The sequence below is a fragment of the Dendrobium catenatum genome, unplaced genomic scaffold, assembly GCF_001605985.2.
Source record: "Dendrobium catenatum unplaced genomic scaffold, ASM160598v2 fragScaff_scaffold_231, whole genome shotgun sequence".
In the NCBI taxonomy this organism is placed as follows: Eukaryota; Viridiplantae; Streptophyta; class Magnoliopsida; order Asparagales; family Orchidaceae; genus Dendrobium; species Dendrobium catenatum.
In genome coordinates this window covers 2,456,351-2,475,816 of record NW_021318693.1, presented here as the reverse complement: position 1 = coordinate 2,475,816, position 19,466 = coordinate 2,456,351, and the positions used below count along the sequence as shown (strand labels likewise).

The window sequence follows — 19,466 nt, the reverse complement described above, 5'->3', positions numbered from 1 at the left end:
ATACTCAGTTAAAACTTGAGTTTCAAATTCTAAGTTTTACATAGTATTTACATGAAGTTTGCATTTCAAATAATCACCTTATTTTATCTTCTGAGGGTCTTTGTTGGGAAAAATTGAAGCATGAACCAAGCTGGATCAAAACTCCATATAATCAAGAACGAGTTCCCCACAGGTTTAATGAATTTGTCACAGTTGTCATTGCTAAGTTTACCTTGAAGAAGATATCAATTGCCAATTAACTCACTCTCACTTGAGCAGAAATTCCAAAATAGGTTGTCAAGGGCGGGCCAAAAAGATTGGGCTAATAGGCATGCATGATGGAGGGGCACCAGGAAGCACAAGATTTTAGGAAACGAAGGCAAGCAACACCGACACTAATGCCACAGGTCTGCCCAATTTCAGAAATGCCTTTTGAAGGTTACAAATCATAAAGAACAAATGTAAGATGTCTTAGGTTCTAAGGTTCTTTAATGTGAATCTATAATGAGATGTGCAAAGAAGCACATAAAAAAATAATAATTTGTAGTTTCCCAACCTTTTTAATTTAAGCAAAGATTGGTCACTTTTTGTTGCAACATTAGAAAACACGTTTAATCCATTTCAAACGATAATTTAAAAATCATCAAAATCCAATATCTCATAAGAAATCAGAGATTAATTTTTTTTTTTTTTTTTGTATGAGATATCCTCCAGTAAAAATGAAAGACAGTAACTTAGCAATATCTCAATCAAGAACACAAAACAATCCCTAGGATATTTAGAAGAAATAGCATGGATAGAAATAACAAATTGTAAGATCCAAATCTCATGGCAGCAAACGGAGAATCATTGCTAAAATATATCTAGACTTGCAACTCGAAGGATCCACATCTAAAAACACACAATAATTTAGAGAAAAATAAAATTTGTATTCAATCATTCAATAATAAAATTAAATGTCTCAAGGGCCATGCTTATAACCCAAAATAAGTAAATTCTCAGAATCCCCCCACAATCTGACCTAATATTACAAGTTTCAATTCAGCTCATTTGAATTCCAACTAGAACACCAAGTTTCCAACCTTAGTTTTGACAAAATACTAAAATTGCACTTTCAATATCCAAAACAAGAAAACTTATAAAAAAAATTAATGTAATGATGTATTGCAATCAAATTCAAAACCAGAAAACTGCAAAATAAGAAACAGAGACAACTAAAACAATCCCATCAAACTTAATTTGCATTTCTAATGAATAATACTTTTAGATTTGCATCATTTGCATGACTTGGAAAAACTTGACCCTGACAGATTAAATATTAGATATTTGGTAATCAAAGCTGGTCATAATTGCAATGCTTCATACCGGTTAATTAATGAATCATCATGAGTTGATTTATCATCCCAAAACACAAGAAACAAGCGATATCCACCATCGATATTAGAAATAATCCTTCTATATAAGATAGCTTCTAGAACAAGGTGAGTAGAGCTATCAAGTAACAGGATGGAAAGAAAAAAGAATCCATTGCATTGGCAGAGGGTTCATGAAATAAAGTCAAAACATATATAATATCATTGGATGATTTAGCACGGCCATAGCTTCCTATAATTTTCATTTTGTAAGCATTTTTCTCAATGCAATGTATGATTTAGTATGGTACCATCTTTCTTCCAGTTGACTGCTTAAGTCGCCTTGGGAAGGCTTTTAGGATTTGCACATATAATTATCTGATCTATAATAAACTTATACTTTCATATCACATGTTCACATCAATAATAAACTTATAATTTCATGATTAATAGTTAATTTTCTGTAAACATTATCATGCAAATCAAGCAAGTATGAGAATATGATATAAGTAACGAGAATAGTAAAAAGTAAATATGCGTCCTAATGAATACTAATAATGATTTATAACCTTTTACTAAATGATGAAATAATAATGAATATTAAAAGCAAACAAACAACATAAATACGATAATGTAACATATGTTTATACAAACAAAGAACATCTTTAAGAAAAGCCAACCCCAATGGCTTATATATCAATAATGATATTTTACACACTTTTAAATGCATCTAGATAGTTGAAACTTTGGATTTCATGTTTTCTTCGAGGAAAACAACATTAGCAAATTGTTTAAAATATTAGCATGATTTGACTTTCTCCATTAAGGGGTTCTTTGATCGGGTGAAAAAGAAATGCATAATAGAATAAAATAAAATAAAATATTAAAAAAATGCAGTGCATTTGAAATATTTGGAGTTGTTTAGATAGGTGTTAAATAAATGCAGGTGATTATCTTTTTTTTTTCCTTGAAGTAAAATGAATGTAGTGTAAAATCAACTATGACAGTGGCTGATAGCGAAGCCAATGATGGCAAGCAACGGACAAAGAACGCTGGTGGTAGCGACGATGACGACAAGTGGCCGACAGAGAGCAGCGGTGGCAACAAGCTACCAACGGCTATGGAGGGCTTATCATGACAATGATAGAAAATTTATAGTGTATTTGAAATTCAGTCAAATCTAACGATCTGCATTTCTTTTACCTCAAATCAAAAACCAATATTTTCAAAACCCGTATATTTGGAATAATTTAAACCGCTTTCGCTTCAAACCAAATGGCCCCTAAGTCTTGCTTTATGATTTTGAAAATCAAGAAACCAATAACCAAAAATAAAATCATTTTCAATTTGATTTATAGAATGAATTTCATCAAGAACTTCACCAATAGCTAAATTATTAGTCTTAAATTGGCTACAAGCATAGTTGATGCAAGTTTATCAGATACTCATGCTTATATTCAGGGGTTTCAATTATGAGTTCAAGTTCATATTCAAAAAGTAAGATCACTTTCACATAAAAGCTCAGCCCAATCAAGATTAGGTTAGAAATGTATTTCTTCATGGGGAACACAAAGCAGATGTAACATGTAGTAAGCAATTGAGTTTCATGAGGCTAATCCAAGGAGATATATATGCAAGTTGAAAAGGATGTTATATGAATTAAAGCGAGCATCTCTAACCTATTTTTTTATTTTCAAAAACCTCAGCCTTAAAAGAATATCATTAGAATTTTCACTTTTCATTTAAAAAGTGAAAAATCATACAGTTGTGATTTATTTTGATGATATTATCATTATTGAAATTTGTATTTAATGATAAGGATCTTTAGAGATCTATTGCATGTTAAATTTAAAATCAATGACTTGGGCCACTTAAGACACTTTTTTGGAATAAATTTAATAAAAGACAACAAAAGCAAAAAATATCATAGCAAAATTATGCTTTAGATCTTCTAATAAAAATACAAAATGCAATTTTACAAGCATTAACCTATACATATCAGTTACAATCAAAGATTGGAAGCCAATGAAGGAAAACTAAGGAAAGACCCACCTGATTTCTGGGGTATTGTGGAAGCCCTACAATCTCGTATTTACCAAACATGATATTTCCATTGTGTTAAATCACAAATCACAAATTTGATCCAGCTATTACTGTAACACTTCAGTGATGTGATGCACGGTTGAGTTACACAAGATTATGAAAGAAAATTTACTAGTAGCTTAACCTCTTATAAAAGCATGCGTCAAATCAAAGTTGGCTATAAAAATTCTTTGTGTTCCACTTGCTTAGGCAAAGAAATTACAAAGAAATTAACCGTACGATTTAAGCAAATACAAAGGAGAACGTAAAGTTAAAAGCTAGTAACTTGAATCCGACGATTAATAAGGAGTTGTTCACCTTGAGGCCTTTCTCTCCTACGAAACTAGGTTGAGCGGCGGAAGAGCGTCCACGCTAGAAATGAGGTCGCCACGAGGAGGGAGGAGCCAAGGAACGTCATTGTTGAGAAGGAACTCGGAGGTGGAGGTGGTACGGTGGGATGACTATTCATGATCCATGTGTAGTCTGAAAATTGACGGTCGATGACGGACACAAGGACGGGGAGAATTCGATCCAAGTAATCTCCAATGGTGTCGTCGTGTTCAAATTCCACATCGAAGAATGGAGACCGTAGGATGTTGATATTAACGTAGGCGTCGAACACAAGTCCCCATGCAAGTTCAGGATTCACCATGCATGACTATGAGATGCTTTGCGGATGAGTTTGGTGGTAGAATAGTCTTCTCGTGGTGGAGCTCAACAACACAAAGAGGAGGAGAGGAGGTGTGGTCGGTAAGAAATATTGAGGGATCGGCTAGGATGGGAGAGCAACAGTTAATTGCAGGAAATCTGAAATAATTTCAGATGTTTGAGTGGTTATGGGAGGGACTTAATTTGAAAATTCAAATCAATCCAAGGGGAGGAGATGGGCGGCAAAAGGGAGGAATTTGGGGGCTGATTTAGTGGAGCAATTAATTTAATTTGGAGAGAGAAAAGGGCCAATTAAGTGGCGCCCATAAGTATTTGAGAGAGAGCAATTAATATCAATTAAATGGGCCCTCCAGAGAATAATTCACAGTGGTAGAAAAAAAAACCTGAAATCTGATTTAAGATTTGCTTAGCTAAGAAAGTTTCCTAACTTGTATTGAGCCTTGGATCCGTTGGAATCCAACAGGTAAATGAATAAAATAAAAAGGCCACTTTCCAAAGGAGTCAAGAAGTAAATTAGGAAAGTATTTGAGGCGTTTGAAATTTGGATTTCACTTCCTGGGAACAAGGTAGCCAGCAGGATAGTGTGGGGGCGGCCAAGGAAACGGTGGAGGGGAGGCTGTCGGCTTGATGGCTGGGAGGACCACCGGGAACTGGGCCGGCCAAGGGAGGCCGGTGGTGGTGGGTGTGCTGCAACCGGCAGGTATGTGGGGAGGGGCGGCGGGATGGGGATTTGGGAGGGGATTGTGAGGAGTGTGTGCTGCAGCCGGCGGGTATGTGGGGAGGGGCGGCGGGATGGGGATTTGGGAGGGGATTGTGAGGAGAATTTCACGGGAGAGAAGGCTATGGATCTTGGGAAGAGGAAAAGAGAAAAAGCACACAAACCTCGACTTTTTCTCCACTAGAACTCACGAAGAGATCTAAGACGCTCTCTCCTCAAGAACTCGCCAAGAGATCAAGAGGAGATTGTGAACTCCAAAGAGAACAACAAAATAAAATTTTTTTCATTCATCAATCATCCTTATACAAGATACAAGAGCCATATATATAGGCTCCACATGACAACAAGTACAAAAGTCTAATATGCCCCTTGGGCTACAAAAGCAAACAAATACTCATAAGGGTAAAAATGGAAAAACTGAAAATAAATGCATAATACATAAAATACAAATACAAATAATCATTAGTAGTAAAGGCTCTCCATCAGGGCCGTCGATCTCCGGCGTCGTCTCTGATAAACGCGCCGGAATCTCCTGTCGATGTCCCCATCATTCTCCCCGAGTGGGAGAGAACTCGACCCCGTCGAGTGCGTACTGTGGAAGCTCTCATATAACTCTAGAAGGTCTGGATCCAATCTCTGTAGCTCCTCTCGATCAATCCACGTGTCCTTTGTCTCCGGTGTTCATTTCCAATGAACTAGGTAACTTTGGCGCCCTCTATCCTTTGTGGAAATAATCTCATCATCTTGAATGGTTTCGATCTTCTCCGCATTTGGTAAATGGGGTAAAGTGGGGAGTAGAGGAAGGCTAAGGATCTCACTAGGTGGGGTCACACAAGGCTCATTGTAAAGTGGATTGTTGGGGTTAAAATCAGAACCCTCGAAGGCTACTATATCCTCTATATTAAAAGTTGGATTTATGTTAAAACCTCCTGGGAGGTCTAGCACATAAGCATTACTGTTAACCTTTGAAATTATCTTAAATGGTCCAGTGCTTCTCGTATGTAATTTCTTTACGGAACCAGGAGGAAAACGCTCCGGACGGATCCGTACCATCACAAAGTCTCCCACTTTGAATTATTTAAACCTTCTTTTCTTATCAGCAATAATTTTATAATTGGTATTACTTTGTTCAATTTTCTTTTTAATCTCAGTGTGTAACTCATGAAGATGAGATGCAAATGCAAATGCAGACTCAGATGTTCTACTCCTATGACTCATGGGAACTAGATTGATAGGTTGTTTAGGTTGATATCCGTACACAATCTCAGCAGAACTAAGGCCAGTGGTTCGGTTAATAGAATTGTTATAAGCAAATCCGCAACAGGAAGTTTTGAATCCCAATCCCTAAGGATTTCTCCTACCAAAGTCCTCAAAAGATTTCCTAAACTCCTATTAACAACCTCAGTTTGACCATCGGTCTGGGGGTGAAAAGCTGTAGAAAATTGAAGCTTCGTCCCCATCTTGTGCCAAAGAATCTTCCAAAAATAGCTTGTGAACTTAACATCTCTATCAGAAACGATGGTTTTCGGTAGGCCATGCAGTCTAACTATTTCGTCGAAATAGAGCTTCGAGATTCGCGAAGCATCGAACGTTTTGGAACAAGGGAGGAAGTGGGCCATTTTTGAGAATCGGTCCACGACCACAAAGACAGAATCGTGCTTCCTAGCAGTTTTGGGCAATCCAAGGACGAAATCCATACTCACATCCTGCCAAGGGTTATTGGGAACGGGGAGTGGAGAGTAGAGTCCCGTATTCTGCTTGCGTTGTTTGGCCAGCTGGCAGGTATGGCATCGTCTTAGGAGCTTACTGACATCTCTCTTAAGGCTGGGCCAGTAGAAACGATTCTCTAACGCAGCAATAGTTTTGTCCTGCCCGAAATGGCCGGCTAAACCTCCTGCATGTAGCTCTCATACAAGGTATTCACGAAGGGAAATTTGGGGAATACAGAGTTTCTGAGCCTTGAATAGGTACCCATTTTCTATTAAGAAATCATCTATCGTACGCTCACGTCCAGAGGTCAAAAGGGAATAGACATCATTATAATCGGGGCAGTCCTTATAGTCTTCCTTAAGGCGTTCAAATCCGATAACCTCAGTTCTCATTTCTTGGGTAATCATCAGTCTCCTGCTAAGGGCATCCGCAGCTTCATTCTCAGATCCAGCCTTATGTCTAATTGTGTAAGTGTACTCTTGTAAGAATTCAACCCAACGACCATGGCGGGCATTGAGTTTCTTCTGCGAATTGATGTATCTCAAGGCTTCATGATCCGAGAATATCACAAATTCTTGTGGCAATAGGTAGTGTCTCCAGTATCTAAGGGACTGAATGACCGCATAGAATTCCTTGTCGTAGGTAGAATACCTCTGACGAATGTCGTTTAGCTTCTCGCTAAAATATGCCACAGGGTGTCCTTCTTGAGATAAAACTCCTACTCTAATTCCTGATGCGTCACAAGTTACTTTAAAAACTTTAGAGAAATCAGGGAGACGCATAACAGGGGTTTCAACCATTTTCTTCTTAATATCCTCGAAAGCCTTAGTGGCAGCTAATGTCCAATGAAATTCTCCTTTCTTGAGGCAGTCAGTTATGGGCGCCACTATAGTGCTAAAATTTCTAATAAACCTCCTATAGAATGTGGCCAATCCGTGAAAACTCTGAACATCTCTAATATTTTTAGGTTCAGGCCACTCATTAATTGCTCTAACCTTTTCAGGGTCGACTAAGATTCCTCGAGATGAAATTATGAATACAAGAAAGGTAACACTATCAGTGAGAAACACACATTTCTGAGGGTTTGCATACAACTGTTCTTTTCTCAGAATCTCACAGACTTGCTTCATATGTCTCAAATGTTGATCTACCGAGTTACTATAAATCAATATATCATCAATGTATACGACGACGAATTTTCCTAGGAAAGGTCGAAGGACTTGGGTCATAATTCGCATGAAGGTGCTAGGAACGTTACTAAGACCAAATGGCATAACCATCCATTCATACAACCCGTCTTTTGTCTTAAAGGCCGTTTTCCATTCATCCCCGGGGCGGATTCTGATTTGATGGTACCCGCTTTTAAGGTCAACTTTTGAGAACAGCGTTGCTCCAGTCATCATGTCTAACATGTCATCTAATCGTGAGATCGGAAAATGATATTTCACAATAATCTTGTTGATAGCACGACTATCAACGCACATCCTCCAAGAATTGTCCTTCTTTGTAGTTAAAAGGGCAGGAACTGCACACGGGCTAAGGCTCTCTTTGATAAATCCGCGTTGTAGGAGTTCATCTACTTGCCTTTTTAGTTCAGTGTGCTCAGTTGGGTTCATCCGGTAATGAGGGAGGTTCGGTAGGGAAGCTCCGGGTACTAAGTCAATGACATGTTTGATGTCTCTAAGGGGTGGGAGTTGGTCAGGATGCTCCTCGGGGAAGACATCATCAAAAGTTTCGAGAAGAGGCTTAACTTCCACGGGGATATGCCCTTCTTGATCAACATCCACTTCTCTAGCTACTAGGGCATATATGGGTGATCCTTGGTGAAATTCTATATCCAGTTCTTTAGCAGTCACAAGGTGTAGGCCCTTATCGATTTTAGGGGTAGCAGGCTTATCTTCACTCTTACCATTCTTCGATTGGGAGGGAATAAGTTTGATCTTTTTACCATTATGTTCAAATACGTAGGTATTTGTCCTCCCATAAATGTGGACATCATTGTCAAAAAGCCACGGGCGACCAAGAATAATTTGGCCCACATCCATTGTCAGTACGTCACACCAGATTTTCTCTTGATATCCGATAAAGTCAAGTGGGATAAGGCTCCTATCTTTTATTTCCATGGAGGTTGAGTTAATCCAGGCAACCTTATATGAGTTTGGGTGCGGTGTGGCTTTAAGGTTCAGTTTAGAGATCATTGCTAAAGAGACAGCGTTGATACAGCTTCCACTATCAATAATAACCTTACAGTTCTTATCCCCGATCTTAGTAAAGGTATGGAAAATGGCAGTCCTTCTCCAGTCATCACTTGGTTTCGGCTGGGACAACGCGCATCTAACGACTTGTAGGGTGACAGGTTCATCCTCAGTGAAAGAATTTTCTTCTTCATCAACATGATGAACTAAGTCAGTATCGGGCTCTTCCTCGTCGTCATCAAACTCTTCTATTATGGTGACCTTATAGGGACTGAAACATTGTGAAGCAATGTGCCCATACCCATGACACCTATAACATTTGGTTCCAGAATTGGCTTTGGGAGTGTCACGTTCGGGAGCTTTACCTTTAGAGTCTGGGAGAGGTGGTGATGGGTTAGTAGTTGGTCGACTAGCCATCGAGTTCGAGGGTCGACCTTGGGGCTGGCTGGTGGAAGTTCGATACGGGTTTGGGCGGGAGTCAAAATGCTTAGCATGGGAATGGGTCTTGGACTCCTCTAGGTAAAGTACTAGGCTGCAGGCTGCCTTTAACATATCTATTCCTCTAGCAAAAAGTTCAGTTCGAAGATCTTCCCTAAGGCCAGCTCTAAACATAGACAGGATTTGTGTTAGGATAGCGGATTCTTCGCCATTGCAACGAATCAGGAAGTCGTCGAAGGCGGAGATGTAGTCTTTAACGGGCTTGCTCCCCTGGGTCAGTCTATTCCACTTATCTAGGAGCTTAGGGTAGTAGGATGGCGGGAGGTATTTTCTCCTAAGTTCCTGCTTCATAGTTCTCCAATTGTTGATAGGGTGTTCGCCTCGAGCCTCATGCATATTCTCCAAGTTGGTCCAATACAGGTTGGCTCGACCAGTGAGCTTCATTTCAGCAAATCTAACTTTCCTAGCTTCTGAAATGTTGTACCATTTGAAATAGCTATCCATCGATTTGAGTCAATCTAAGAAAACTTGAGGGTCAAGGGTTCCACCGTATGTCGGGGCGTCAATTCTAATGTTCTTTAGTAATTGAGCGTCGTTATCTCAATCTCCAAGGGTTCTCGTTTCCTATGGGGTCTTGATGGGGTCTCGGGTTATGACGGTAATGGTCTCGAGGATGGCCATGATCTCGGGGATGGTCATGATCAGTCATGTTATCATCGCCATAGGGTGAGTGTGGTCTTGAAGGTGTATAGATAGCAGGATTCCCAATACGCTCAATATTATCTAGTCGGTCACTCGTTTGGCACCTAAAGTCCGCTAGGTCCGTCTGGGTGTTGCGGATTTGCTGCGTAACAGTTCCCAATTGGCCCACTATGAGGTCTAAAGTCGCTTGGATATGTTCCGGATCCATAGGTGAAAGGTTAGGGGTTGCTAGGGGAAGTAACGGGGTGGTGGACAGCACTTAAACACTAGGGTAAATGCTCCTAAGGCCTCTATATGATGCTGAAATGTTGTGGACAGCAACCTACAACAAGGGCCTAATGTGCCTAAGTGTTAATGACAGGTTTCAAGGTGTGGACAGCAACTTATCAAAGGTTTAAGGTCACTTAGATGTCACTAAACAGTGCAGAAAAATCTGGACAGCAAAGTATTCTAAAGTGACAAGTGTCCTAAGTGATTGGGTGGGTGGCAAGTGACAAAGACAACTCTTATATGCTGTAATATGCTTGTTTACAATGATAAAACATGCAGGAAATTACTGGACAGCAAAATAAAACAGGGATTACAACTATCTAGATGATTGTTATGCATGCAAACACTAAGGACAGATTAAAATAAAATTCCTAGGATGCATCTAGCAAATGTAAAGCATGCTAGCCATGCTCTGATACCAAAATGATGTGATGCACGGTTGAGTTACACAAGATTATGAAAGAAAATTTACTAATAGCTTAACCTCATATAAAAGCATGCGTCAATTCAAAGTTGGCTATAAAAATTCTGTGTTCCACTTGCTTAGGCAAAGAAATTACAAGGAAATTAACCGTACGATTTAAGCAAATACAAAGAAGAACGTAAAGTTAAAAGCTAGTAATTTGAATCCGATGATTAATAATGAGTTGTTCACCTTGAGGCCTTTCTCTCTCTTTCCTACGAAACTAGGTTGAGCGGCGGAAGAGCGTCCACGCTAGAAATGAGGTCGCCACGAGGAGGGAGGAGCCAAGGAACGTCATTGTTGAGAAGGAACTCGGAGGTGGAGGTGGTACGGTGGGATGACTGTTGATGATCCATGTGTAGTCTGAAAATTGACGGTCGATGAAGGACACAAGGACGGGGAGAATTCGATCCAAGTAATCTCCAATGGTGTCGTCGTGTTCAAATCCCACGTCGAAGAATGGAGACCGTAGGATGTTGATATTACCGTAGGCGTCGAACACAAGTCCCCATTCAAGTTCTGGATCCGCCATGCATGACTATGAGATGCTTTGTGGATGAGTTTGGTGGTAGAATAGTCTTCTCGTGGTGGAGCTCAACAACACAAAGAGGAGAGGAGGTGTGGTCGGCAAGAAATATTGAGGGATCGGCTAGGATGGGAGAGCAACAGTTAATTGCATGAAATCTGAAATAATTTCAGATTTTTGAGTGGTTATGGGAGGGACTTAATTTGAAAATTCAAATCAATCCAAGGGGAGGAGATGGGCGGCAAAAGGGAGGAATTTGGGGGCTGATTTAGTGGAGCAATTAATTTAATTTGGAGAGAGAAGGGCCAATTAAGGGGCCGGCCATAAGTATTTGAGAGAGAGCAATTAATATCAATTAAATGGGCCCTCAAGAGAATAATTCACGGTGGTAGAAAAAAAAAATCTGAAATCTGATTTCAGATTTGCTTAGCTAAGAAAGTTTCCTAACTTGTATTGAGCCTTGGATCCGTTGGAATCCAACAGGTAAATGAATAAAATAAAAAGGCCACTTTCCAAAGGAGTCAAGAAGTAAATTAGGAAAGTATTTGAGGCGTTTGAAATTTGGATTTCACTTCCTAGGAACAAGGTGGCCGGCAGGATAGTGTGGGGGTGGCCATGGAAACGATGGAGGGGAGGCCGTCGGCTTGATGGCTAGGAGGACCGCCGGGAACTGGGCCTGCCAAGGGAGGCCGGCGGTGGTGGGTGTGCTGCAGCCGGCGGGTATCTGGGGAGGGGCGGCGGGATGGGGATTTGGGAGGGTATTGTGTGGAGAATTTCACGGGAGAGAAGGCTATGGATCTTGGGAAGAGGAAAAGAGAAATTCAAGCACACAAACCTCGACTTTTTCTCCACTAGAACTCACGAAGAGATCTAAGACGCTCTCTCCTCAAGAACTCACCAAGAGATCAAGAGGAGATTGTGAACTCACAAAGTGAACAACAAAATAAATTTTTTTTCATTCATCAATCATCCTCATACAAGATACAAGAGCAATATATATAGGCTCCACATGACAACAAGTACAAAAGTCTAATATGCCCCTTGGGCTACAAAAGCAAACAAATACCCATAAGGGTAAAAATGGAAAAACTAAAAATAAATGCATAATACATAAAATACAAATACAAATAATCATCAGTAGTAAGGGCTCTCCATCAGGGTCGTCGATCTCCGGCGTCGTCTCTGATAAACGCGCTGGAATCTCCTGTCGATGTCTCCATCATTCAGCTCCCTCCAATTTATGAAAAAAAAATGATGATGATGCCCAAAAATCTTATGATTCATATGAGAGTACTTTAGTGTTAACTTTCTAGTTTCTAGTGAATAAGAGGTTTCAAATTTTATTTACCAGAGAAAACATTAACTAAACAAAAAAAAAAATCTATCGCCATTTATATGTTTTCACCATACTTCAAGTAAGGCAATCTAAATGAGTCATTTTATAGTTTTCATGTTCCTGACGATTTCAAATCCCAGGCTACCTTGCTATCTTTATCTTGTTTTCTATACTTTTTTTCTAGCAATTCTTAGTAAGTGTCCTTAGAGTACTCATATCATTTCCTAGTTATAATATTTTTTTAGAAAAAATTCTCCCAAAAAAGCAACACAATCTATGTATTAAAAAACAGAGATCCACGTACAAGCTCTTAAGAGAATGATGAGATATGTGAATGAAATCATAATACATTATGTAGAATTTGCTAAAAAAAGATGTCTCTTACCAGATGATAGAGATTTCTGAAGCAAATTGTGCAAGAGATCCAGATAATAAAAAAACTTTCACAGGTTATAACATTTTCCTTGTACAAAACCTAATATCTTGAAAAAAAGTAGTGAACGGGAAATTGTTGCAAGATCAATAATGTTGGTGCTGAATATAAAGTGATGGCTTCTATAATTGCTTAAAATACTAGGGTTAGAAAAATTCTACATTTGTTTAAACTACGATTAGAAATATCACTTTTATATTCTAATAGCAGAAGTGCTTCAGCAATGACTACTAATCCCATTTTAGATGATTGTTCAAAACACATTGATATCAATTGTCACTTTATAAAAAAAACAATTGAAGTGAAGTTAAAATGACTACTAACTTGAAGCATGGCTTTCAATTTTGGTGGTTTCAAATCCATTTCAGTTTTGACTGATCTAAAACTCATTATATTTTCAATTTTGATCTGAAATGTCAGACAAGATTTCAGATTTTTGCCCAAAACTGAGGTTTTAAATATAAACTTTGCTAAAACTCTTGAGCATTTTTCAAGTAACTAATAGAATTCTATCATTGAGATCAGACTAAGGCTTCGTTTGGGACTGCTTTCTTACTGTTTCTTAAAACAACTTTTTAATACAAAAGTTATAATTTTTGTACTTGAAAGCTGTTTTAAGAAGCAGTAAAAAAACCATCTCAAACGAAGCCTAAATTTCATATTCATAATAACTTGGGCCCCAATTGGATAATCTTCCTATTTGTTTCAATACATAAATAGATTTTTTTAATATTATATAATAAAAAAGCAATCAAAATCAAACCTAAACTTCAAAACCCACAAAACTAATGAACTCAAACTTTTGTTAGAGATCATAGCAAAAGTAGCCATTTAAAAGAAAGAAAAGACTGAAGTATACAGCAACACTATGACAACAAATATAGTAGGAAAGAGGAAAACAAGTGTTCCAAACACCTATGTCAACATTAAATATCTAGGCATCTTTGCTGCTAGATATTTGTACAGAAAATACTAAACAAGAAATTATTTGAGGCCAACCTGATCCTTTGATATCAATTGAGATCACAGAAAATTTACATCAAGTCGAGAAAAAAAAAGATAAATATTAATACCAATATGTTTGATAAACAATACTAAAAAATTGTTTGAAAAATGTTAAATGTCATATATCATAAATAGTAACCAATTTAACAGATATATCGACTTTTAATGATGATAGCGTGATTATGTAAATATTCTTTAAGATATAAGTAGTCTTATCATCATAATTAAGTAAAAGCTTCATATCAGAGAATTTCCAATATCGGACACCACGATCAACATAAAATCGGCATGTAAACATACAAAATAAACATAATAAATACAAATATTTAGCATATAAACTAAGGAAAAGTCCAGAAGTTGATATACAACCATCAAAATTACTTCTATTGCAATAGTTTAAGCTGCAAGAACAAATAATGCAGAGAATGCAAACTAATGTAGGTAATTTATGCATAGAATGTAAAAAAATAGTATCTAGATGCTGTGGAATATTTCTGCAAACGTTGCTAGATGGAACCATAAAGGAAATAATTGGTTGGCGCTTGTTGATAGCATACCTTACTATCTCGAATTGAGTGGGGACTATTGCCAATCTTAGGCCTAAAGGCATTGGGATTGCGTTCTAGAGTAGCTTCAACGGCCTCGTGCCTAGTAGCTTCATTCTCAACATTGTTGCAACAATTCGCACAGTTGCACCCATCACAAAAAACTCCAGATGCAAAACACTCACAATACCTAAAAGTTTGTTATCGCAGTTAAATCAACATAAAAATGCATGATGGAAATATGAAAGAAAATGCAGAAGTTAAATTGGGAAATGTCACATTAATAAACAAACTTTCAAAGTAATAAGGGAATCAATAGTGTGAGCATAGCCAATTGAGAAAATTTTTGTTGAGGAATAAAATAAGCAGAAAATCATCCTAACTGAGCACCACAGCATCAAAGTATACAAATCTACTGGCAACAATCAAAATGTTGGAATCAAACATGCAAACAGATTTTTACATTACAACATATGCGGAAGTGAATATCAATTCTTTTTATTATTCTTTGCTTACTTTTACCAAAAATTTACAAAATGAGAATTCGTACAAAAGCTGACTGCCATTGCAGAATTATTCATGTATGGTAAAATAGCTGTTATCTATTAATGAGAAACTTGCTGGTGAAATGACCTAATTGTATGAATCATTCTCCTGCATTCAGATAAAGGTTTCATTTGGGACAGTTTTTTTCTTGCTTCTAAAAATAGCTTTTTAGTTAAAAAATTAAATTTTTTGTACTATAAAGCTGTTTTAAGAAGTAGTAAAAAAGTTGTCCAAAACGAAGCCTAAAAGTGAACCAATAATTTAGATTGAATATGTTCCATTTCCTCAAGGATTTCAAAGGGAAGTCAAACTAAAAGAGAAGTATGGATTTTGAGGACTTCAAGCAATTTTTCAAACAGGAACACATGAAACAAAGAAGATGGCGTCTTATTCGCTTTAAAAAAGGCTCAAAATGCAAAGAAAGTTTTTTCTTTTTCCAACTGAAGCGCTACATGACATATATATGAATAATAATTCCACTCAAATGATCAAACTAAACAACATAAACAACAACTATTTTAATACTCAAAATGCAAACTTTTCAATGTCTTCTAAAACATCCCTATAATAGAGCAGGATTGGATCCAGCAATGAAAGTAAGATTGCCAGGTTCAAGCTATAAGTTAGGCCACTTCATGCAATTCAATATGATTCACAAACCTTCTTTTCAGCTTTGTTACCTTAATTGTATGTAAGTTTTGGTACTGCTAAAATAAGTCGGGCAATAGTATAGGAGTCAGACAAGGCAAGGGAAGGCCATAGCGCGCCTCCTAGGTAGGAGCCATTACCAAGACATGCATATTTAAATATGTTGCCTTAATGCCTCAAATGTTGAAGATATGTTAGTTATTAAAGAATAATTTAAATGTGGGTGATGACAAAAGAACATTAAAAGTTACAGAAACAAGGATGGGCTCTAGGAAATAAGTCAAGTCAAATGTAGTTGTAAGATTGTAAAAATCCATGGACTCATCAACCATATAAATTCATAGGAATATAATATATTGATAGAAAAGTAATTGAATAACGCTGCAACTATACCACAGGCAGTATTTTATCCAATTCTTACAAAAAATATATAATTTATTAGTTCAGAAACATATTTTAAATCCTAAAACAATACCAGTTGTTAGTCCATATACTTTTTTGACAGAAGAGTAATTTAAAATTGATCGAATGCACTATACTTACAGCTTCAAGCATCTTGAGTGTTTGCAGTTACAGTTCTTTTTTCTTGTTGGAGTACCTTCTTTCATCTCAAATAAAGGCCTTGACCTTCCTTTTGGCGATTCAGGTTTTCTGCAAAAAGGTCAAAGAATTACATGGGAGTTCGCAGCTTCATGAAACTTTACAATGTAAGGCACATTGAGTCCTATTAGTGGGTGGGAAAGTCTTCTGAAAAGAATGAATATCGATCTATATTTTCAAAGAATGCCAATAAACATATACAGCTAGCTATATACAAGTCAAGAACTAATGCTGAGGCAATCTGAATAGAACTTTATGAACCAATCGCTGTAGCATTTTTATCTTCAAAAATGCTGTAAAACAGCCTAAATTCTTATATTTCTTATGAGAATAATCTTTCAAAGTTGAACAATGTAGTAATCCCTGCAAATTAGATGACTAAAATGTATACACATCACAGAAAAAAAAAGTTTGTGACTGCTACAAGTGTTTCAAATCGGACCTATCCCCTAATCCCACTGCCCTAACTAAATGCCTCCTAGGAAGCATTCAACTGGAGAGTTCACGTCAAATGGAGATCTTTTGCTGCTTTTTCCCAACAATGTTGTATCGCATAAACCATCCATTAAATTTTCAAATCAGAAGTCCGATATCAAGATTCAAATCGGCAAGAAGATCCAAATCACAGTACTTCTATAAGGAAAAAAACACACAAACCAACCTGACAACCCCTCAAAATTCAAAAATTCAGAGGTCAAAAATAGAAAGAAGGTACAACCAAATCATTTGAAAGGAAAAAATGCAAAAATGATTCAAAATAGATACAGAAACCACGATGCTAACAACTAAACAAGAAGGAAAAAACCTTTGCGCGCAAAACCAATCAACAAGCAATACGAAACTGGCGTTAAAATAAAAAAAGGGTAAATTTTGAAATTCGCATAGCTCACATGGACATGGGAATCGAAGGACGCGGGGTGGGAAGCGGAGACGCGTGCATCTGCTTCTGCAACGGTGGCAATTGCTGATGTTCATAGGGCAGCGTCCCCGCCCCCACCGCCGGAACCCCGCAGTACGCTGTCGTGAAATCCAACTGCCGAACGAGCTTCTTCGGAGGTAAATCCGACGCCGCCGGTGAAGCCGATTGAATTCCTTGCTCCATTTAACGGCAAAACAAATGGATAACGCGAGGGCCAAGTATACTTGACACACGAACCTGTCACCTCCGTTGTTAACATCCCTGCTTCCCCATCTATCCAAGGGCTTTCCTTCAATTCCCCCTTCTCTATAAAAGGCAGATGCGGCCAACAGGAATCGATCGAATGGAAGGGAAATCAGCCCAGCCGGAGAAAAATCGCAAGGTGGAGATCCGGCGAGGCAAAGGGGGTTAAACGAACGACAAAGGAACAATTTTTCCGGGATTATTTTCGCCCTTTACGCTCCGTTTCTACTCTTTCTCTTCCTCTGTAAAAGCTGCGGGAAAATTTTTGAGAAGGCGAAGCAGAGCTGAAGGGGTAGCTATAGCCTCTCTCTCTCTCTATTTCTCTCTATTTTTTTTTCTCTCCCTCTGCTTTTGAAAATCAAATTCTAATATTGGACGGTTGGATGGACAGGAAGCTGGTATCGGACGGTCAACAACCAGAACAAATCGTGTGGCCTAAATTCATAGGCGCTGGGATGGGCTGATATCAGCCGTCAGATCAAGCCTAGAAGAGGTTTCTTCATCCTCCCAATTACTGCACAGGAAAATAGAAACATTTACCAGAGGAATTATGTGGGGCCTACTTTGTTTGCACGTGATGATTTTGAAATATGAATTAATTAATTAATTATGAAGTAGATAATGTGATTTGATTGTATTTATGTTGTAAGAAATTATTAAGAGGATAAATCAAAGTGATTTGTACATATAAGTATTAATCACTGTAATTAAAGTATTAATCATTGTAATTAAAGTATTAATGGAAAGGATTTGTATGCATAATTAGCATTGTTACATAGACGAAAATTGTTTGCATATATGTTAGTGTAAATATGTTTGTATATTTTTTAAAATTCTAGCATAAATGTCAGCCATTTTAGAATCCTGCTAAAATTGGCTAGTCTTTTATCCTTGAATATGTCCTCGTTTGAGATGGCTTAATTTCGACTTTTTAGTTTTGAAACGACAGAAATTTTTTTTATGTTGTTTGTATGTGCCACTTTTGCAGAAATGCTTTTTAGATAACTGTATCTATGTATTGTTTTCAAAAACTTTATGATATTAACTTCTTAATTAGAAAACTCTGTTCTCTCAAGCATTAAGGAAAGGTATAGAATAACCAAATGAATCCTATATAATATAAGTCATTGATGTGTCATATACTGAGCAAAAAAGGCAATCACGTATGATCTTATGTGCGGGCAATAATTAAGAGTTTCAATATAATTGTTTTACTCGATAGATTCTAAGCACTATCTCACTTAGTTCATTTTAGGCAACCATATTGCTTGAACTTAACATGTTCACATCAAGCTTCATTTGGGGTTGTTGTAGCTTTTCATAAAGATAATTATAAAGCTATTATAAGGAGAGTAATTTTCTTGAAAATTGTTTTAAAAAGTAGCTTCATAGCATAAAAATTTATTGAAAACAACAAAAAAGTAGTAATCAAACAAAAATTATGGTTGCGGTCTAAAAAGCAAAGCAATAAAAAAATTATCTCAAACGAAGCACAAGACAATTGGCCAGGTTGATATCACCAACCACTTGGTTTTTACCATAATTTTGTTTAAACTAAGTAAGCATTTCTCACATGATAGTAATGGATTATTCATAATGGCTAAATTAAACATGTTGAAATGTTATCAAATATACTATTACTTAAGATATCATCAATTGATAAGTGGCATTAGATATATGCTTGCATGGTCGATGCTCTAGGAAGATCAACCTTTATATAACTTTTCTATAATAAAGAAACCTAGCTCCATAAAAGCTCAAACTTGTCACCTTTGTGGATGTGTCATTATGGGCTTGTCAGCTTGTGTAAGACCATCGCAAGCATTCCAACAATAAATTCATGGGTTGAATCAACATGTCATATGCTTGGAACATTTGATCATAGTAAAGCTTGAGGTTCTATTGAGATTGGTGTAGAAATTCATCATGATTCTTAAACTCCTTAAGCTATAGAAGGGCATTATGAACATTTGTAAGTTAGTGATTAAGAGAAATACACAATGAGGGGAGTTCAACTTCTATAGGAGGGATAATAGCCTCTATCCTAAAGTTAATGCATAAAACCAATAATATATATATATATATAT

The 19,466-nt window shown here is 37.3% G+C and overlaps 1 protein-coding gene across 1 annotated transcript in view; it reads right to left on the bottom strand.

Annotated features, from left to right (window-relative positions):
- Positions 1-17,928, bottom strand: part of LOC110104204 (protein tesmin/TSO1-like CXC 5) — a 29,866-nt gene extending 11,938 nt beyond the window's left edge. Inside the window, exons 1-3 of the mRNA XM_020833201.2 lie at positions 17,108-17,928; positions 16,161-16,268; positions 14,436-14,613 (exon numbers count right to left, since the gene is read on the bottom strand). Of these exons, the coding sequence (XP_020688860.1) occupies positions 14,436-14,613; positions 16,161-16,268; positions 17,108-17,319 (498 nt within the window). The 5' untranslated portion in view covers positions 17,320-17,928. The remainder of the gene's footprint in view (positions 1-14,435; positions 14,614-16,160; positions 16,269-17,107) is intronic.
- Between the last annotated feature and the right edge of the window lie 1,538 nt (positions 17,929-19,466).